The sequence below is a fragment of the Meriones unguiculatus genome, chromosome 11, assembly GCF_030254825.1.
Source record: "Meriones unguiculatus strain TT.TT164.6M chromosome 11, Bangor_MerUng_6.1, whole genome shotgun sequence".
NCBI lineage: Eukaryota > Metazoa > Chordata > Mammalia > Rodentia > Muridae > Meriones > Meriones unguiculatus.
The window spans coordinates 20,093,788-20,115,897 of record NC_083359.1 but is presented as its reverse complement, the minus strand read 5'-3'; the positions used below and the strand labels follow the sequence as shown (position 1 = coordinate 20,115,897).

The 22,110-nt window shown below is 47.7% G+C and overlaps 1 protein-coding gene across 3 annotated transcripts in view; it reads right to left on the bottom strand.

The window, feature by feature from the left end:
- Rufy1 (RUN and FYVE domain containing 1) overlaps window positions 1-22,110 on the bottom strand; it is a 47,288-nt gene that overhangs the window by 5,520 nt on the left and 19,658 nt on the right. For 2 of the 3 annotated variants that reach the window (XM_021664634.2, XM_021664635.2), the window contains exons 8-17: window positions 20,631-20,700; window positions 17,594-17,695; window positions 16,210-16,326; window positions 15,144-15,311; window positions 10,849-10,946; window positions 8,654-8,773; window positions 7,834-7,963; window positions 4,664-4,758; window positions 1,651-1,699; window positions 190-267 (exon numbers count right to left, since the gene is read on the bottom strand). In XM_021664634.2, coding sequence (XP_021520309.2) covers window positions 190-267; window positions 1,651-1,699; window positions 4,664-4,758; window positions 7,834-7,963; window positions 8,654-8,773; window positions 10,849-10,946; window positions 15,144-15,311; window positions 16,210-16,326; window positions 17,594-17,695; window positions 20,631-20,700 — 1,027 coding nt within the window. The remainder of the gene's footprint in view (window positions 1-189; window positions 268-1,650; window positions 1,700-4,663; window positions 4,759-7,833; window positions 7,964-8,653; window positions 8,774-10,848; window positions 10,947-15,143; window positions 15,312-16,209; window positions 16,327-17,593; window positions 17,696-20,630; window positions 20,701-22,110) is intronic. The other variant, XM_060363769.1, reaches the window with a different exon arrangement.

The following is a 22,110-nucleotide window of genomic DNA, read 5'->3' as shown; positions in this document are numbered from 1 at the left end:
ATAATTGGTCCTGCTGCATACAGTGACTGCCAGTGGTATACCCACTTGCAGCAGCTCTACACAGGAGCCTTGCTGCCCCATACACGTTAGTCACAGAACAAGGGGCAAGGGCCTCCAGCAGAGCAACAGGCATAGCTGAAGTGCAAAAACAGGCTTTTCCTGGGAACCAAGGAGTGACCCCTAACATACCTTTCTCCGAGAAATGGAGAACTCTTTCTCACACTGCTTACAGTGTGTCGCTTCATCATCTTTCAACCATGTGTGTCCCTGAGGAGGAAAGAACATTCAAGAACATCACTTGTCAGTCCCTGGTTGGCTGCATCTACTATTTTGTGACTGTGCCTACTTTTCTTGGGAGGTACTGCTGCTTCACCAAAGGTACCCTTAGAGAATTAATAAAGCTCTTTTCTTTCTTCCATACTGGCTGCAGATGGAATTCACATATCCATACAAAATGCCTGTTTTCAGCATCCTGGCCTTGATCAAGGCTGATTACCCCAGACACTCCCCTGTCTTTTTATTTTTGAGACAGGGTTTCTCTGTGTAGCCCTGGCTGTCCTGGAACTCTGTAGACCAGGCTGGCCTCAAACTCAAGAGATTCACCTGCCTGTCTCCCAGAGTGCTGGGATTAAAGGTGTGGGCCACTACCACCCAGTTCCCCTGTTCTATTAAGTCTCCTTTAGCTGAGGTTACCACAGTCAAACTGGTGCCCGAAACCCTAGTCCTGGCCTGAGACATGATCCCATGACTAGCTAAAACGGCAGGAGGGAAGGCCCATCAGATCTGAGTTAGACTCAAACAAGTGACAGACAACGTGCAGGGGAAGAATCCCTTTGGGTCCAGTGAAGCTCTTCTGCACAGCCCAGTCCTACGTCCTTAAATGGCCCTGGGAAATAGCTAATTTACATAAATGAAAATAGAGGTTATGGAAGAGGATGTTTTACCAGGGGAAAATGGCCTGAGATGAATTCTCCCTGAGGGACCAAGGGCCCTTTGATGCCCTTTACTGTATTGGAGAAGCAGGCTGCTAGGGCTACCTAAGGTACACTGCATGGCAAGGTACAGAGACAGGCAGCTCACAATTGCAATCAAGGAGCTTCATTTAAAGAGCAGAAGCAGCCAGGGACCCATACCTCTGCTGGGCTGGAAGCAGCTGCCCAGCTTGGCCTCCCACCTTGAAGGAACCCTTTCTTCCTTTAAGCCTCTGCTCTGCTGTGGCAACTGCGTGAGGCAGGCCTCGACCTGGCAACTTCTGTATTGCAGAGCAGAGACCCTTGACTGCTAACTCCTCAAGCACACAGGTCAGAAACGAACAATGGGCATAGGGCCTACTAAGAGCTTGGGTATAGGGCTAAGGTCCTCGGAGGGATAGCGATCCGTAACAGCTCACATCTGTCCACCTGCAACAATGCCATCTCAGACATGCCTGTCGCACTGTGCTGTCCTCACTGTGGGGGGCACAGTGGGCAGTCTTTATTTTTATGAGCCAGTCTCACTATTTAACCCTAGCTGATCTGGAGCTTGCAATGTAGACTAGGCTGGCCTTGAACTCAAGAGATCTGTGAGCCTTTGCCTCCGAGTGCTGGGGTTACAGGTGTGCTCCACCACACTCAGCTGTGATTTTTTGCTAGTTATAAGCAACATTAATACCTTCAGCGCCTTATTTACTTCCTTTATGTCTTCCATCTTTAGTTTGGACCTGGAAAAATAAAGACAATTATTACTTTTTTTTAGCAGAGAAAGATTGTGACATAGCTACCATAGCGACTATGGCTGAGGGAGGGAGTTAGGGGGAAGGACACTGGCGTAGTAAGAGGACAAAACAGAGGCTCTTTTAAAATGCTTCCCACTTTTGCGAGACCTGCGGTTGTATTTCATCTCCCTGGCTCACGTGTCTGCTAAGCTCCTGGGTCTATGTGGCTTAAGAGGAAACTGGCAAGCCTGCAAGGATCAACACTGACTGAAGTGGCTGCCTGTTCTTAACAAGGATGGATGAGCTCTAGATGTCTACAGTTCTGGTTTCTCTTGGTAACTGTCCCTGCATTTGATGGACTGTTGCTAAGGCCAGGGAGTGGTAGCCTAATTGTCTCTCTCAGTAGAGAGCTCGACCTCCCAGGCTTCTAGGAGGGTGTCAAGCCCACTGTAGAGCCCGGAACGGGCAGGTTGAGAGGCTCCACTGACTCTCTGCTTTTAATGGATGAACAATTCCCTCACGCAGAAGACAGGTTTGAATAAGGTTTAGGCTGGCACTACATCAGCAAAAATGAAACACTGCATGCTGGCCATCTGGACTCTTGTTTGTGTGTGTGTATGTGCGCGCGCGTGCACTCATGCTTGTTTGTACATGTCATCTGGGTATAAATGCATGTGCAGAGGCCAGAGGAAGACACTGGGCACTTTCCTTGATCACTCTTCTACTTTAGCTCCTCACGGCTTGCTGGCCTGGCTAGTTTAGCTAGCCAGCTCGTCCTGCGGAGTCTTCTGCCTACCTGGGTGTTGGGGTTGGAGGTAGACTACCATGTCTGCAAGCTATTTATACAGCGACTGGGATCCAAGCTCTAGTCCTCATGCTTGTATGAGCGCTTCACCCAATGAGCCATCTTCCCAGTCCCAGGTGTAGTTCAGGTTGCCCTCAACTTGGTGATCCTCCTGCCTCTACCTCTTTAGTGTTTCCTATTGGAATGTGCTACCACAACTGGCATAGGCCTTTTAGGTCCCCTGACCTCAGGCTTGGAAGTGCAGGTTGGCGCAGGTGCACCACGACCATAGCACAGGGGCTAGAGCCCTTTATTTTTATGCTTTATTATTGATCTTTTTGAGATAGGGTTTCAGGTTCCAGGCTGCCTGGAAGTCAGTATGTACCAGGGTAGTTTCAAGCTCATAGAGATCTAGCAGCCTCTGCCTCTCAAAATGCTGGGACTAACAGTGTCCACCACCATGCCTGGCAATAGCCCCCTCCCTGCCATGGGACAGGTTTTGTCTGTGGTCCTGTATTAGAACTCAGTATATAGACTAGGCTGTTCTGGAACTCACAGGGATTTGTCTGCCTCTGCCTCCCTGAGTGCTGGGATTACAGGCATGCACCACTGTGCTCAGTTTGAGCTTTCTTAAAAGCTGATTAATTTAAAACACCTTAGATTGTTAGGTGTCAAAGTGGTAGGTTTCTGAGAGACAGGCTAACTTAAGCCAGAGCTTAGAAAATATCAGAACATTCAAAAAATCACCGTGGCCTTCGTTAGTGACCAGCAGGTAGCCCCTGTCTAGCTGCAGACGAGGCCAGCAGGCTGACTGAAGCAGAGGCTGTCACAGCATGGGCTGGCAGGGAGAGAAGGGAAGTGGGAAGTGGGTATTGGGCCCTTTCTGTGCTGCATGGACACTGCCACTGCCATATAGCTTGGCTCTGAGGGACATGGTGACTGAACATCTCCAGACAGGATTCCAAAGCTACATCATGTGGTTAGCACTGAGACATCTCCAAAGTCAGGAAGCCACTAACATTGTCGAGGACCATTAATTCTGACTCTGCTTTGTGTCCATCCAGTGTGGGGACAGGGAGAAGGAAACCACAGTTATAGACCCAAGTGGTCCCCTCTGGGCAGCTCCACATCTGCTTCTGGTGAGTGCTCCTGGGTTGCTCAAGGAGTTGACTTGGTGTGGGGACAGACACCTTACCTGTGTTTGCTCAGGGAGAGTAGGCTGGGGTGGGGAAAAGACAAGTACCAGGTCAGGAGAAAGCAGTGTGCGTTGTGAAGAAGAGGGTCAGGGCTCAGGATGGGGTATGGCCTAACAGTAGCCCTGTGCATCTCCATAAAGATGCTGGGAGAGAACGAGCCTTTGTTTGCATCTGAGGAGGACAAAAGCAAATGTTCTCCTTTCTTAGTGACAGGAGACCTTCCAGCTGGCATAGTGGACAAGCTCCAATCTTGGTATGGAGGCTATGGATGAAGGAGTACAAGTTCAAGGCTAGCCTGAGGTATATAGATAGACTGTCAAAAACCAAGGGCTGGCGATAAAGCACAGCCACAGAACACTCGTCCAGCAAGTGCGAGGTCCTGGGCTCAATCTCTAGTATCACATGCATACAACAAACATGGAGCCCTTGGGGCCGGAGAGAGACACTCAGCAGTTAAGAGCACCCACTGCTTTCGTAGGGGACCTGAGTTCAGTTCCCAGCATCCATGTCAGGAGGCTCACAATCGCCTACATCTCCAGCTCCAGGGAACCCAATGACTTTGGCCTCTGAGGGCCCCAGCACTTATGTGCATATACTGCCTCCTTTATAAACACAATAAAAATAAATTCTTTAAAAAACAAAATAGGAGAGCTTCCAACTTTCTAGAGGTTATGTACACTCTCATACTTCTTGAATTTTTCTGGCGCTTTCCCACTAGGTTCCCAATTCTAACTCTCTTAAGGCCACACATACCCTGGCTGCAGTGATCAAAACTCCCCAATGCTCTGGCTGTGAGGAGCGCAAGGGCCTTTTCTTTTCATGGCCTGCCAGGCGCCAGATTCGCCAGCCTCAAACGACCATGAACCACAAAGCTGCCCCTGACGCCTGACTGGGAGGCCACTGGAAGAGCTGAGAGGCCTCCCTGCTGCTTCCTCCTGCACAAGGCCTGGAAAGGACACAGATCCAGCCTGGCATGCGGGTGGCTCTTACTGGCTGAGGTGCAGTCCCATTTCCTGGAGGGCTTGCTCCTGCTCCTCACAGACCTTCTGTAACTCCACCTTCTCATCTTGGAGCTCCCGTAGCTCCTGAAACAGACAAGCCACGTGTCACACACAACCTCACTTTCCTTTTTAAAATGTTTAGCAACCAGTGTGGCTAGGCGATCAGAATGTCTTGCAAAAGCAAACGGCAGTTTTGTTGTATGAATATCGGGCAAGACAGGGTCCTCTTCTGGATGGAAGCATTTACACCTGGTGTGGGCAGATGATACAGTGGGCCTGAGGCCAGCCTGGTCCACAGGAGACCCTCTGAAACAACCACCACAGGTGCTCTTAGCTGGATACAAGGACATGGGCCAGGGAGGAGATACACTCAGGCTAGGTAAGAACAGTTATCTGGGCATGGCAGTATACTTTTAAAACTCTTTTAGTTATTTTTATTTTATGTCCATTGGTGTTTAGCTAGCACATATGTCTGTGTCAGGTCCCCCGGGCACTGGAGCCACGGACAGTTGTGAGTTGTCATATGGGTGCTGAGAATTGAATCCAGGTCCTTAATCACTGAGCAATCTCTCCAGCCCTGGTGGTATACTCTTTTAATCCCAGCACTCAGGAAGCAGAGGCAGGTGGACCTCTGAGTTCAGACCTAGTTCCTGGACAGCCAAAGCTGCACAGAGAAACCTTATTCTAAAAACTGAAAAAAAGAAAAAGGAACAGTTACCCTACACTTGCTGTTTCTGGTGGCACACACCTCATACCTTTAACGCAGCACTTAGGACAAGGAGGCAGATGGGTCTCTGTGAGACCCTCATCAGCCTGATCTATATAGTGAGACCCTGTCTACATAATCCCTATCTTAGAAACCGAAACCAGTTACCCAAGTGGACAAGTAAAGCTATGCCTGTCGTGAGCTCCTACTAAAGGCAGGGTTTTGAAAACAGTTATCTGGGCTGGATATCACCTGCATTCATGTGATCCCAGCTCTTGGGAGGTGAGGAGAGCATCAGGAGCTCACTGTGCTCCTCCACCATGTACTGAGTTTGAGATCAACCCCTGTCCCAAAACAAAGCACAAACCACTCCCCTCCCACAGCGTCCTGGAAAGTAGACAGACCGACTTTATACAAAGCTATATGAAGGCTTCAAAAGTAGCTTTAAGTGTGTGCGTGCGCACACACGTGCACGCGTGCCTGCATGTGAAGATGGTGTGGGCACGCACATGCAGAAGTCAGAGGATAGCCCTCGAAGTCTGTTCTGTCCTTTCACCCTGTGGGTTTTGGGGGCTGAACCCAGATGGTGAGGCTTAGAGACAAACTCCTTTATCTGCTCAGCCATCCCACTGGCTCTAAATCTGTTTATCTATCTATCTTTCTATCTATCAATCATCTATCTGCCTATCTATCTATCTATCTATCTATCTATCTATCTATCATCTATCATCTATCTAAGACAGTGGTTCTCTGCATAGCCCTAGCTGTCCTGGAACTCTTTGTAGACCAGCTGGCCTTGAACTTAGAGATCCTCCTGACTTTGCCTCCTGAGTGCTGGGACTAAAGGTGAGCATCGACACCTCCCAGCCCTAAAGTCTATTTTACAGTCTGTGGAGAAAAAGGAGAAAGCAAGCTTTGGGCAGGGGAGATGGCTCAGTGTTAGTAAGCCACTTCTCACCAAGTCTGACAAGTTGACTTTGACCCCTAAGACCAACACAGTGGAAGGAGAGAACAACACCTGAAAGCTGTCCTCTAACTGCCACATGTACACATGTATGTACATATACATACAATAAATGTAATAAAATATTTCTAAAGATTTGTAGCCAGGTGCACACCTATAATCCCAGCACTCAGAGGCAGAGGCAGGCAGATTTCTGTGAGTTTGAGGCCTTCTATGGGCTACAAAGCGAGTCCAGGACAGCCAAGATTACACAGATAAACCTTGTCTTGAGGGGAAAAAAAAAAAAAAAAAAAGGAAAAAGGAAAAACCACACATTATTTATGTGGCCACCAACTTGACTGGGCGGAAGGGTGGGGGCTTGATTTTAAGCTCTGTGGAGCAAAAGGCAGGAGGGATGGATACTTTGTTTCGAAAATCCAAAGGGTGTTTGCTGAGGCAATTGTTGGGACATGCCTCCCATGGTTTTGTTTTTTTCTCCTTTTCCTCATTTTGGGCTATTTTGTTTATTAAAATGTTGAAAGATGGGCTGAGCAATGGGAAAAAATACGAGTGGAATTAAAGAAGTTTGGGATTAAAAACAAACAAACAAACAACAAAAAAGCCGGAAGAAAAATGGCAAGAAAAGGGAGAATAGGTTCACTCCTCTGTCTGAACCAGACAGAGGGAGTTTCCCCCAGGTAGAAAGGGGGTAGTAACTGTGTCAAAGGGAAGTCAAGCCAAAGAACTAAAAAAGGAAGAAAGAAGATTGAGTAGGTTAAACAAAAGACAGTCGAGCCGGTATCGATAGGAGACAGTCCCGGGGAAGAACGCAAAAACAAGACAGAAAGTCAAGAACGCAAAAACAAGACAGAAAGTCACAGTCAGGATGCATGGAGTTACTCAGAAAAGCACAGTCCAGCAGACGCCTGTCAGCTGAGTTTCCTGAGACGTCTGCTCCTACTACAGGAGTGTCACTATGTCAATACTCCCCTTCTCTTGCTCACAGGATCCAGGACATTCCTCAAAGTGACACTGGGGACTCCAGAGGGCTGAGGTAATGCCAGAAGAAAGTGGAGCATGGGATAGTTATGGGGTCTGATTCTGTCTGCCTCCTGGGATGACTTGAGCTTTAGAAAAAATGGCCAACCAACTTGTGGGAAGGTCAGAGGTCACATGATCTGGCTTTTGCTATAAATGTTGACTGGTTGACAGGAGCCTGACGAGAGCTCTCCACATAGTAGCTGGTCCTAAGACCTGCTGCTAGGGTACCTGGGTACTCTCATTGATAGGCCAGATCTCCCCAGCCTCTGCTTCTCTCTCTGCTCTTCTCAGCTCTCCCTGCCTTCCATTCTCACTCTCTGGCTTACCACTCGCCTTTGCCATCTCCTCTTAGAATAGACTCCCTATTGAGTGGACAGTCCCCAGGCCCTGGTTCCCCCAGGGGAAAGACTGGCTTTTGTAGAGACTTCTGGAGAACGTACAGTGTGTTGCCCAAGCTCAGCCATCTTACCTTCTTCAGTCCTTCCACTTGCTGCAGCTCTGTCTGAAGCAGACAGGAGGTGTCTTTCTCACGCTGTAATTCTTTCTGGAGAGCTTGTCTCTGTTCTTTTTCTGACTTCAGTTCTTTCTCTAGACCTGAGCTGTTGTTTCCCCAAAAGTGAATTAGAGTTAGCTTCAATGGGAGATTTCTATGGAAGATCTGCAATCTACCCATAAAAGATATGGGGAGCCATCTGAATGAGCACCTGGACCTCAAAACTCTTATATGGAGTGAAACCAGGCCTCCTTCTCCACTAGGCTCACCTGTGTCCCCAAAAGACTAGGAGCTGCCAGGTATATATTGGCCATCACACCAATGAGATGAAAACCCTGAGGACTATACAGGGACCCGAGCAGCAGGAAAGCTCAGTATTGGCTGGCTTCTTACAGCCCACATTCAGTAGATGAGAAGATAGCAAAGAGGTGGGGAGAGAGTGACCAAGGTTAGGGGTGACTCATCTTTCACAAGCCAGACACAGCTGGTTCCTGGAGCCTGCCTGCTCAGTTCCCATTTGTGAGCCACCATGTGGTTGCTGGGAATTGAACTCATGACCTCTGGAAGAGCAGCCAGTGGTCTTAACCTCTGAACCATCTCTCCAGCCCCTCAGTTCCCATTTGTGAACCATTGGTATTTTACCAACAGACACACTCTCACACTAACCTAGCCTCGCAGAGGAAAACTCAGGGGGAAGACTGGCTAGCTCCTACTCTTTTTGGAGACAAGAAGAAAGGTCGGATGCCACCTCCTAGTCTTCTCTGCTGACCGTGGCACCTTACCAGTGGCTCCTTACCATTGGTCACGCAGCTGGGACAGCTGGAGTTGCAGGGCACTGACCCTCCCACTGAGCTCCTGCTGCAGCTTGTGGCTCCGCTCTTCTGCCCCCTGTCGGGCCCTTTCCGCCTGCTGTAACCTGTGGGCAATGTCAAGAACACAGATTTCGCCTTTGTGATTCCTTACAAGGGAGGCTCACCTCTCAACCATTGAGCTGCTTCCCTTCTTCCCTGCCCCCCCCCTTTTTTGAGATAGGGTCTTGCTCTGTAGCTTGGGCAGGCCTTAAACTTGCTACCTAGTTCAGTCTGGTCTTAAACTCATGATCTTCCTACCTTAGCCTTCGTGTGTACCTAGTATAGGCATGTACCACCATGGACAGCTTGTCACCTAATGGGCATTTCTATGATGGATGCTGCTCCATCTTTTCTTTGCCTGGTCTTCTTCTTCTTCCTCCCTCCTTCTCCCACCTTCCCCTCCCCCTTCCTCATCCTTCTTCTTCTTTTTTGTTTGTTTCTTCAAGACACTAGTTCTCTGTGTTTCTCTGGCTGTCCTGGAACTCAGAGATTCTTCTGCCTCTGCCTGCCAAGTGCTTGGATTAAAGGTATGCACACATGGAGGCTGGAGGACGACCTGAGGTGACAGTCCCCCTTTCCCACCTTGCTTGAGGCAAACTCTCATTTGCCACTGTGTGCACTAAGCTTGCTGGTCCACAAATTTCCAGGGACTTTTTTTTTTTTTTTTTGTCCCATCCTGCCACAGGCACTCCATCTTTACAGTACTGTGCAACTATGCATGGCTTCATATGGGTTCAGGTCCTCATGCTCGCCCATGGCGAGCCCTGCTAGGTGTAGAGCCAGCCACCCCAGCTTTGGATGTTTTTAGTTGAACTGATTGGCTTGTGTTTTGAGAGTTCTTTATATAGTCTAATACAAGCTTGTCAGATAATATCTCCAAATTTCTCCTAAATTCATAAATACCCTTTTAATTCTTTTAACTGCATTTTATAGGATGAAGGTTTAAAGTATTATTATATTGCTATTATTATTATTTTTTTCTTTTGGTTTTTTTGAGACAGGGTTTCTCTGTGTAGCCCTGGCTGTCCTGAACTCCCTCTGTAGACCAGGCTGGCCTCGAACTCACAGAGATATGAGGTCTGCTTCCTGAGTGCTAAGATTAAAGGCCAGTACACCGTGCCCAGTAAGTTTAGAATTTTGAAACAGTCTAAATTCACTAAGTTTTTTTCTTATACCTCTGAAACTATAAGCCAGTTCCATCCCCCCCAACCCTTGAGACAGGGTTTCTCTGTGTAGTCCTGGCTGTCCTGGACTTGCTTTGAAGACCAGGCTGGCCTCTAACTCACCACAATCCACCTGCCTCTGCCTCCCTGAGTGCTGGGATTACAGGCATGTGCCACTGTGACCAGCTTGCCAGTCCCAGTGAAATGTTCGCCTTTTTAAGAGTTGCTGTGGTCATGGTATCTCTATAGCATCAGAACACTAAGAGGTAGGCTTTTATATACCCTAAACTCATACAGTTTCCGTTTTTTTTTCCTCCTAAAAGATTCCCTTTGAGGCAGCTGTTCTACGTATCAGAGTGTGGGTTGAGAGTCACTGTTTGCAGATGGAGCACCAACTATGCCAACACCATTCCAAAGACCACCTTTGTTCGGCATCAGCATCTCTCAAAAAGCACATCTGTGCACATCTGTTTTGGGATGCTATCATTTTTTTTTTAAGATTTACTTTATTTTTGTGTATCTGTGTGTGTGTGTGTGCATGTATACACGTGCGTTGTGTGTTGGAGCCTGCAGAGGATCTCAGGCAGCTGGTGTTAGAGGCCGCCGTGAGCCACCCAGTGTGGGTGCTGGGAAATGACCTGGAGTCCTCTGCAAGAACAGTAAGTGCTCTTAATTGCTGAGCCATCTCTCAGTCAATGGAACTCTATTCTGATCTACTGCTGAGCTGATATTTGAATGTGACAGTGCAATCCACTCTTTTGTCTAGTCCCAAAGCCACAGAGGACACTCATTGGCCAAAAGCCTGACTGGCTGAACATTGCTTAGGCCAGACTGCTGCACCCAGCCTTTTCCTTAGGCAGAGGGTGGGCCAAGGAAGGACAGTCATGCCAACTTGTCTGTGCTTCTCAGGGGGATACTGTGGTTTTTCTAGGCCCAAGATGCCCTGTAAATGACCTGTCTATCAGAGAAGTGATTACCTTTCTTCCATTTGTTTCATGCTGGACATGACCTGGCTGGTTTTTCCTTCAAAAGATGCGATGGCTTCATTCTTCTGCTGCAAACAGCTCTCTGCATTCTATGAAAGCAAGGAAAGGGCTCTGTAAGCTGCCTACTTCTCTTCCACCTCTCTGCATTACAAACAGGCCTCACTGTTAATGTGTACTCTGCAACACTCTCAAGAGTATTTCATTAATTGCTGCTCTTCCCTAGAGCCCAGGAAGACAAACCAGGTCAAGGCTCCAGCTCTGCCAATGGAAGAAGAGCAGAGAGGCAGGTACCAGGGTTGGCTCACTCAATCAGTGTGGACTCTACTCCCAAGCATCCTCACAGCCTGTGCATACCTCCTAGTTCATATAACCCTTCGAAGGGCTCTAGAGTGAGGCATTGTCAGCCTCAGTTTCCTATCAAGAAAGGGAGGCTCAGAAGAGAAGAGGCTGGCTGGGGGCTGGAGAGCCAGTCAGAGGCAGAGCTGTTTCTTCAGCCACGTCTGTGAGACTCACTCTGTTGCAATCAGAACAGGTACCCTGTACTGTAAGCAGAAGGGAACACTCTGTAGTCTCGGAGGCATGCTGTAAAATGACAGGCTACATAAAGACTGCTGTGGAAGGAAGTCAGAATGAAGTCCTAAGGAACACAGGCTGACACCAGGGAGAAGTACTGATGAAAACAACAGCATGCTAAGTGTTGTTCAGCTTAGAGAAAAAATAACTGGAAATTATGACATGCTCAGATCTGGAAGGCCACAGCAACTGTGATCCTCACTGCAGTGAAGTGAAGCTGTATTACACCATGGAGGAAGTTGAATGCTGACTGAAACATGACATGCCCTGACTCTACGAGGCATCTGTCTGAGATGCTAAAATGTAGAAATGTGCTTCTTTGGTGATTAAATCCTTTTGTCAAGATTTGAAGGACACAAGACGGTTTGTTTTCTGCTGTCAATACCCTCAGGTTCTGTGTGTGTGTATGTGTCTGACATAGGGTCTTACTATATGACCAGTCTATTCTTCCCCTTGGCCCATTCTCAGGAATGCTGGGATTACATGAAGCATCACAGATATGCAGTGTGCCCAGCTTTCTTGTGCCTGTTTTCCCTTTTTGGCGATGTTGGCGACGGAACCAGGGCCTCTTGCCTGCCAGGCAAGCACTCTATTACTTAGCTCTCTTGTGCTATATTTTTTATTGTTTTGTTATTTGATGAGGTTTCTATTTGTATCAGCCTGGCTGTCTTGGAACTAGCTCTGCAGACTAGGTTGGCCTTGAACTCAGAGACCCACCTGCCTCTGCCTACTGAGTGCAGGAATTAAAGGCATGCCTGGCTCTTGTGCTAATTTTTAATTTTAAAAAAAATTATAAGAAAGCAGGTATGGTGGCACAAACCTGTAACCCCAGCACTTGGGCGGCAGAAGGCAGGCAGATCTCTGTGAGTTTAAAGCCAGCCTACTCAAATTCCAGGACAATCAGGACTACATAGAGAAACCCTGTCTTGAAAACAAAGAAACAAATCCCAACAAAACAATAATAAAGTTCACAAATAAAAACATTCTATGAGGGCTGGAGGGATGGCTCAGAGGTTAAGAGCACTGGCTGCTCTTCCAAAGGTCCTGAGTTTAACCCCCAGCAACCACATAATGGTTCACAGCCATCTACAATGGGATCTGGTGCTCTCTTCTGGCATGCAGAACACTGTATACATAATAAATACATCAATCTATCTTAAAAAAAAAAAAACCATTCTGTGAACTAAGAGAAAGTGAATGAACCAATGAGCATGTGCGTTCTGACAACACTGCCGACACCAGGGTGTGGGGAGTTCCCACAGCATCAACCCTGGTGCCACTTGGGTAGTCAACAGTTCAATTCAGTAGTTCAGTCTTGCTAGCACCCTGCAGAGTCAGTGTGGATGGCACGGGTGAATTGCACTGCACGGACTGCCCAATCTCTTCACACCACGGAAACCCCATGGTTACCACCTTCCTGGATCTCCACTGGCACTGTTGATGGCAGCACGATAGCTAAGACAGGAGTGCTGCTCTCTAAGCGAAGGCTGCACACAAGATAAGCCTGCCCTGTCAAAGCTCATGTGACAAGCTGGAAAGCTGGTGGTCCTTGTCAGCTAGGCAAAGCAGTTGGTAAAATTCAGTTGCCCAAACCTGGAAGACAGTGAGCGGCGATTCCACTCCAGGAGGGTGCCCGGGGAGAGTGAGAATGCTAGCAGCCCTCAGTGGTCCTTGCTTGCCTGGGCAAGGTTCTGGAAGAAGGGAAGTGTCCCAGCCAAAGCCTGCTGGTTTGCAGAGAGACAGCAAGTCCATCAAGAAGAAGGGGCTAGAGAAGCCAACTGCTCTGGACCCTTCAACATGTAAGACTAAACACCAGGCTGGGCGTGGCGGGACACCCTTTAATCCCAGCACTTGGGAGGCAGAAGCAAGCCTGATCTACACAGTGAGTTCAGAAAAACAAAACAAGACAAACAAAAAATCCAAAGGAGACTACACACAGTCATAGAGCCTTGCAAAGCAGCTCATGCCGGCTGGAGGTATGGATCAGAGGTCGAGCACTTGCCTAGCATACATGTGGGCCCATGTGCTGATAAGCAGACCCGTCTCCTCGATGTAAGTCTAGGATTTTGGATGATCTGTCACTAATAAAACACGCAGACCCTGGCACAGTCTTGCAAAGCACTGAGCACAGGATAGAAGGCGTTCACCGGTAAACACATGGAAGGGAAACGACCAGAGCCTGTGACAGAGGGGACAGTGCTGCCAAAGAGCCAACAGTCTGCTATGAAAAATACTTATGACTGGTTCCTATAACAAATGCCAGGCTGGCAAACTGACACCAGCAAGAGGCTCGCCATCACGGCTGTTTATCTTCGGAAAGGACACATTCCCTGAACACCTTCAGAATGTGGCCAAGAATGGTCACCCTCAGGTGACACAAAAGTCTTTTCAGAAGGCAGAAACAAAGCCTACTGTTAGGAACTGTGGTCTTGGCAGATCCTACTCAGACACTGTGGTTGTTTCTTTTCCAAGTTGGTACTCTACACTGCGTGTTTTGTTTCTTCCCCACCGTCATGGGGCTGTGACGGGCCACTGTGAGGGACAGTTGGCTTCCAGCTCATAGGTCATGTGGGCTGCTGGAGGAATACTGGCCATCAGCCAGACGTGGTGGCCTTTGAGGAGGATGCAGGGTCTGGATGGAACTTCCCAGTAGTTCTCTTGGGGCTAACTATGGACGGACAATTATGTGCCCACCAGCAAATATTCTCTCTTTCACTTAGCTGCAGCCCAGAACTTTTGTTGGAGTTCCCAGGGCCCTGGAGCTATGATGAGCAACCCTTCCCCACAGAGCTGACCAGAGGCAATGTGTACAACCTCATTCTCACTTTGAGACAAAAAGTGTCTGGCTGTCTCTAGATGGCTCCTTTTCCTCTTCCCCCTCAGAAGCAGCACTAGTGCCCTGCAAGGTACGGCCATTCTGCCTAGGTGTCTGAGTGATTGCCAAGAGCAAGGCTGCTGGTCTGTAAGGTTACCCTATTACATAGATACTTCCACGCTTCAAAGGCATTCCAGTAGTCTATTAGAGCCCTTTCCCTAACACACACTATTATGTCTTTTTCTTAAGGTTTATTTATTTTATTATGTATACAGTGTTTTGCCTGCATGTACACCTGAACGCCAGAAGAGGGCACCAAATCTCATTATAGATGGTTGTGAGCCACCATGTGGTTGGTGGGAATTGAACTCAGGACCTCTGGAAGAGCAAGCAGTGCTCTTAATCTCAGAGCCGTCTCTCCAGCCTCCTATTATGTCTTTATATGGGCCAGAGCCTGAAAGAAATTAAAAACTTAAAACAGACAGTTTGTCAAGTGGTCCCAGCACCCATTTTGGGCAGTTCACAAGTGCTTTAAGGAATCTGATATATCTGGCCTCCTCAGGTACTTGCACATATATGTATGCACACATTCACAAAGATATACATGTACACACACATAAAAATAAGAAAAAATAAATATATGCAGTAGGCATGGCAGTGTGCACTTTTAATCCTGGTATTCAGAAGGCAGAGGCAGGAGGAGCTCGGTTGGGTGTGAGGTTAGCCTGGTCTATGTGATGGGTTCCAGGCCAGCCAGGGCTACACAATGAGATCCTGTCTCAAGCAAAAAACCCAAAATACTACAGTAACACGAGTACTGAGGATCAGGCTTCTGCAGGAAGGAAGACAGCAGTGAAAGGCAACATTCCGAGGGCAGTGGCAGACTGCCAGCTCTCACCTGAACTTTGTGAAACATCTGTAGGTTAATTGCTTTGACTTCCTCCAGCTGCTGGCGGAGGGCCACGAGTGTGTCCTGCTTCTCATGAGTGTCCTTCTCCAGTAACTTCATGGCAATTTCCATCTCAGTCTTCATTCCAATCTGTAACTCCAGTTCCTTTTCTAGTTCCTTCAATGACACGTACAAGGAAAATCATTGAGGCAGAGGCAGAATTATATTTAACTGAGGTGGGATCTTGGGCAATGACTAAGAATCATTGCAGAACAGGCAGATTCGAGAGGTGGAAAAAGGTCTGATGGGATACTGCCATTCATTCTCTCCTCCCTTCTTTCCCGTCTCTTCCTCCCACCTTCCCTGTCCTCCTTTCTCCCTCTTGGCCCTCGTCTTAGTTTTGGAGAGATTCTAACTGAGTAACCTAGGCTGGCCTTTAACTTGTAATCCCCCTGCCTCAGCTCCTGAGCTGTTGGGAGTACAGCATGGCACCTGGCTGTTTGTCTCCCTTTTCTCATGGCACAATGAAATCTGGCTCTGTATCATGTCAACAGAACACTGATCTGGCAACATGAGCGGAGAGTCCTAGAAGCCAGGTTGTCCCAAACTAGAAAACAGAACCCATGGTCTGCAGGAATGCTTGTCCTGTGTCTGTGTACCAGGAAACCTGATGGAGCAAGACTGCAGCTTCTGAATACTTTGGACTTTATCATGGAACAGGTGCCACCATTCTGAAGTGGCTCTTTCTGTCCTGGGTATCTCAGGACACAGTGCTCCACAACATTCACTCCAGAAACCAAGACAAGAAAGCACACAGGAGAACTAGGTTCAAAAAGGAACAGTGGCTACCAATGCACAGAGTGGAAGTCAGTGGGCCAGATCCTATGACTGGTCTCCTAACAGCCTCTGGAAAAGACTCCCACAACGGACAAACACAATGATGGCACAGAACTGCAGTGTAAGCATGAGTTAAAAGGACGCCTCCTGCCTTTCCATGAGCGCCAGCAGGTGTCAGCATGCACGTGCAGGGTAGACAGGTTTAATCTCCCGAAGGCCAGGCCTGGGTCTCACTCACCAGGCGGACTTTCTTCTCCTCCTTCAGCTGTTTCCACACATCACTGTACATTTCGTCCAGGCCCTGCCGGGTCTGCTTATAAGTCTCCAGTTCAACTTTGGTGTCCTGCTTTGTTATCTGAATCAAACAAGAGCATCAAGAATGAGTCACTCTTGAAAAGTGAACTAGCTACATTTCCAAACAGTCACAATCCTTAGCAAACAAACAAACAAAAAGAATAATTTTCTACCTTTTATTTATTTATTTATTTTGGTTGTTTTTGATTTTGTTTTTAGAAACAGGGTTTCTCTGTGTAGCCTCGGCTGTCCTGGACTCACTTTGTGGACCAGGCTGGCCTGGAACTCACAGAGATCCACCTGCCTCTGCCTCCCAGAGTGCTGGTATCACAGGTGTGTGCCATCACACCCAGCTAAACATGATAGACTTTAAAGATATAATGACCTGAAAGATGAAGGATGCAAGTAGGCCAAAGATTTGCGTATGTGCAGCAGGGTAACTTTATATCTAGGCAGGACTTGAACTTGCGATCCTGCTGCTTCTGCCTCTTGAGTGCTGGAATCACAGGTGTGTGCTATCCCCACGTGGATAGCCCAATAGATTTTTATAACAAAGTGAAACAGTTTAATTTTCTTTACAACAGGGCAAAAATCCTGGTGGGAAAGGCTCATTCAATCCATCATACAGTATTTACCTAGCACTGAGGGACTTGTGACTCAGACCCCATCTCTACCCTTAGGCCACCAGGTGAGGCAGAGCTGTAACCTACAGACTGCCAGGGCATCTGTGGTGAAGGAAGAACAAGTGCTAAGGGAGTACAGGAGAAGGAACGCCTTGCCCGGCCATGGAACCAGGGGCAGAAAGACAGCCCTCTCAGCACTGAGCCTGAGCTAAAGAACAAACTGGAACTCTGGAGCACAAAGGCTGGGAGTCTCAGGGGTTCCACATGATCCAGGTGGCCTGGACAACGGTGGGGACAGCAGCAAGAGGTACTTTCTGTTTTCAGACAAGCCTTTTCTACAGTCTGGAGACTGGGTTGCAGTTAAATCGCGGCGGGCCTTGCTCTGTGCAGGCTCAGCCTCAGTGTGCTCACTGACCACAGTGGGAAGAGGGAAAGGCGCTCTTCTGCACAGAACAGACTCAGGCTTTCTGCTCCAGACCAGCATGGATGGCCTCCATTTCCCTGGTCATCTAGGGAGGTTTAAGGCATCCTGAAGGCCATGTGCAGGCTATCTGTGATTGTGATGCCATTTTATACCAAGGGACTCAGTACTCTAGGGGGATCTTGAAGCTTTCTCCCATGATGCCAAGGTTCAGTGGCAAGCTTGTGACTAACATGGGGTGTGTGAGCAAAAAACACTGCTCAGCTGTCCCGTCTTCCTCTCACCTCCACACTCTTTTCACTTCTTTCTCGAATTAATTCGTTCTGTTCTCTCAGTTGCTGCTGTTCTTCTTGCAGAGAACAAATTCGGTCTGTTGCAGCTGAAAGCTGATTAAGAAAGATTTCTTACATTTTTTTAACATCAAAATTAATCTTGCCGCCCAAATTAAGAGCTGACAATTACTTATCTTCTACACAATTTATGGTGCATCTTAATGTGTGATATTTTACTTTCTTCCTTTAAATAGAAAATTCATGGTCCAAACTTCCAGAGACATCTATGCAGTAAAACCTCTGTAGCACCCACCTCATTCTAGCTTTCTGTACCCTCTCCAAATTTTTCCCCACATTGCAAAATCAGTTATTTGATGTTTCATGTGAATGATAATTTATGTACAAACACATAAATTAAAAGTACAGATATCCACAACTACAGAAGCACCATGCATTCGGAATAGCTTTTAGTGACTATAGAACATAGTTATACCGACAGGGGGATAGGTATGGTATGCTCTCATCTGTAATGTTAAAAAAAAAAAAAAATCAAGTATACCCCAAATTTGTAAAATGAGGAATATTTATGTTACTGACAAAGGGATTTCAGGGTGTTTTTGTTTCTTGAGACAGGGTTTCACACACTGGCCGGCCTGCCTGCCTCTTGCTGCCATGCCCAGCCCATTTGTTGTTGTCGCGTGTATTTGTGTACATACCCTTGCCTGTGCATGCATACATGAATGCCAGAAGCTGACAATGGGGTCTTCTCCATTGCTCCACCTTAGCTTTTGAGGCAGGGTCTCTCACTGAGCCTGGAGCATGCTGTTCTGGCTCGGCCTGCTGGTCTGCAAGCCCCCTGGACCTGTCTGTCTCTGCTGCCCAGCATTGGGGTGCCAGGCTCGTGAGCTTTGACTCAGGTGCTGGAGATGCCAACTCAGTTCCTCACGCTTATGGGGCAAACGCTTTTTACTGAGCCACCTCCTCAGTTCCCATTGTCAGTTTCTCTTTCTTTCCATTTCTTTCTTTCTTTCCCTTCCTTCCTTCCTTCCTTCCTTCCTTCCTTCCTTCCTTCCTTCCTTCCTTTTCTTTTTTTGGTTTTTGGTGACAGGGTTTCTCTGTGTAGCCTTGGCTATCCTGGACTTGCTTTGTAGACTAGGCTAACCTTGAACTCACAGAGATCTGCCTGCCTTTGCCTCCCTGAGTGCTGGGATTACATGAGTGTGTGTGCCACCACACCTGGCTTCATTTTCAGTTTGTTGATAAGCAGAAATAAATTTTACTGTCAAGGGAGAATAAAGATTTTGGAGGAAAGAATTACACTTAAGACATCAGAAATAGGCCCCAGAGGAACCCTTTCTCTCCTGAAATGTATCATCGTGGCTTACGGGAAGAAAACTTGGATTTATTCACGAACGTGTCTAGTAAGTGGATGTCATGGGAGGCAAAGGAGATGGCACAACATTGAAGCTAGACCCTTCTTTACTCCAGCTCCAGACTCCAGCTTGCAGAAGAGGAGGAACAAGAAGCAGGCCAATTGCCCATTTTCCCTCAGTGAAGGTATCTTGAGATATTCAACTGTCTTCTAAAATCCTTCAGAGTTCTTCCAGGCTGAAGTTTGTAAATAACTGCTATGCCTAAGAAAGACCCCCTGAGGCCCTGAAGGTGTTGGCTGTCAAAAGGGAAGAAGCAGGCAACAGCCACCAGCTATTTACCATCCTTCTGAGGGGCCTTATCTAAAGTGTGTCTTTTCCTAGAGCCTGTTGAAGAAAACCCCAACTGCTGAGTTTCAAGAGTATAATCAGACCTCCAGTTAAGGCATGACACCTGCCTGGGAGCAGTGCTTTGTTCTGAAGTCAACCAAGCTCCCAGCCCCTCCCCCAGAGCTGCTTCATGGCTATTTCTACCCCAGTAAACTGACTTAATCTCTACAACAAAATCACAAATTCTATTTATCACCGAAGCTGATACAAGGAGACGCTATAATGAGGCTTGAAGACCTACCTATTTCCATGGATCCTCAAAGGCCTGACTGCCAAGCAAGGTATGTGGGCTAACGACAGTGGCTCCTTGCATGACACTCCCTGGGAATACTGTGTCTCCTTCAATTCACACAATCCTGAGCCCCCTCCCCTGAAAGCCCCTAAGGAGAGCAGTCAGCCTACAATGGACCTTAGGGGGTCCTTCACCTACAGTCCCTCCTAGCCCTCCTGCCTCCACACTGTAGAGTGCTCCTTTTTAAGCCCCTTCTCAAAGCTCTCCTCCTTCCTACTACCTGTGGAAAGCCTCAAGGCTGAGCAACCCCCCTCCTGCTAACAGGAGACAAGATGTGTCCACCAGGGAGACTGCCGGGCAGCGGGCAGCAAGCCTTCTTCCTTGGCCTCAGCCCTCCTTCTTCCTGTCCTTTCATTCTCTCTCTTCCTAGTAAGAAAGCAGAGAAAGAGCATGCTGTGGGGAGACTGGATCGGTGTTCCCAAGAGGTCAGAACAGAAGGGGTGGACTGGGGGCCTCTGGGGTAGTCTGTGTTCTCTGGGGCGGTAGGGAAGCATGTGACACCACTTCATATCTACCTGATGGTGCATTACCCAGAGGTGATAAAACCGAGGTCGCTGGGACCTGCCTCAAGATTGGCTTCCATGTCTCACTGGGAACCCCTACACAGGAGGAACACAGATGCTCTGTCTCCTGTGCAGTTCCACACGAGGCTAGCTCCCCTCCTCCCATCAAGATGCTATAGTCAGATGCACCAACTATCCCATCTCTTTCTCTTTCTGTCTCCTCTTCTTGTACTGTGTATTGAACCTGGGCCTGGAGTATACTAGGTGAGCACTCTACCATGGAGCCCTCTTTATTTTCTGAGATAGGGTCTTCTTAGGCTGCTCTCACTTAGGTTCTGAACTCACTCTCTAGCCCAGGCAGGCTTTGAACGTGTAATCCTCTTGACTTAGCCTCCCAAGTAGCTGGGATGACAGAGCTGCTGCCACCAGGCCCAATTTACACCGCTTCTCTTAACCTTGGGTCACTCTATTTTGTTTGAGCAAAAGTTACAAACCTCTTCCTGAAGCTTTGAGTTTGTCTTTTCCAAGCTGTCTATCTTGGTTTGAAGATCTCCAACTGTGCAGCTGCAGAGAACAAACACACAGACTGAGTGTAAACCTAAACCTGGACTGTTTTCCCCACCAATGAATGAGAGGGATAGTCCTGACTTCCAGCATGAAAGGACAGGTGCAGGGCTACTCAGAACTCAGAGGCAGGAACTCTCAATGTGTGTGGACACTGAGATACTGTCAGCCTGGTATGGTGCTGCACACCTTTAATTCCAGTACTTGGGAGGCAGAGGCAGGGTCCCTCACTGTGTAGAGCCTGGTCTACATAGTGAGTTCCAGGACAGCCAGGACTATGTAGACAGACCCTGACTCCTGACACACACACACACACACACACACACACACACACACACACTCACACACACACTAAAAATAACAATGAAAAACTATTGTCAATATATCTTATCCTTAAAATAAGTCTACTGATGTAGCTACTCAGTCAGCAATAAAGAAAATGTTTTCCCTCCAATACAATAAATAGTGAGAATCAGAATGTACTGATATTCATATTAAGACTTTTAAAATAAAAAGACTGAATTACATTTACCTGCTTGGCAGGGGTCACCTGCCACAGTTGTTCAGTGACAACTCATGGGAGTTAATTCTCTCTGTGTGCTGCCATGCCTAGCCAAGATCATCAGGCTTGGTATCAAGAGCCTTTACCTGCTGAGAAATCTTGCCTATTTTTATCTTATTTATTTATTTATTTATTTATTATGGCTATTTTTCCTATATTAATCCTTTTTTTTAAATTTTATTTTTTCTTATCAGTTACATTTTATTAACTCTGTATCCCAGCCGTGTCCCGATCCCTCATTCCCTCCCAGCCCCTCCCTCCCTCCCTCATCTCCACCGTGCCCCTTTCCAAGTCCACTGATGGGGGGGACCTCCTCCCCATTCATCTGATCCTATTTTATCGGGTATATTCAGGACTGGCTGCAAAGCCCTCCTCTGTGGCCTAACAGGACTGCTCCTCCCTTGGGGGGTGGGGAGGCCAAAGAGCCAGTCATTGAGTTCCTGTTAGAAATAGTCCTTGTTCCCCTCACTTTGGGAAACCAATTGGTTACTGAGCTACCTCAGGCTATCTTATTTATTTTTATTTGTGTGTGCACATGCGTAGGTCAGAAGCTGACACTAGATATCTAAGCTGCTCTTCACTTCTTTAAAAAGATTTGCCTGATGTATATGGGTGTTTTGCCTGTATGTATTTCTATGTGCCTAGTAGCTAAGGAGGCCAGTAGAGGGTGTCAGAGCTCCTGGTACTGGGGTTACAGATGTTGTGATCTGCTCTATGGGTGCCAAGAACCGAACTCTGGGCCTTTGCAAAAGCAGCCAGTGCTCTTAACCATTGAGCCATCTCTGAGATTCACCCGCTTCTGCCTCCCAAATGCTGGGATCAAAGGTGTGCGCCACCATACCCAGGCA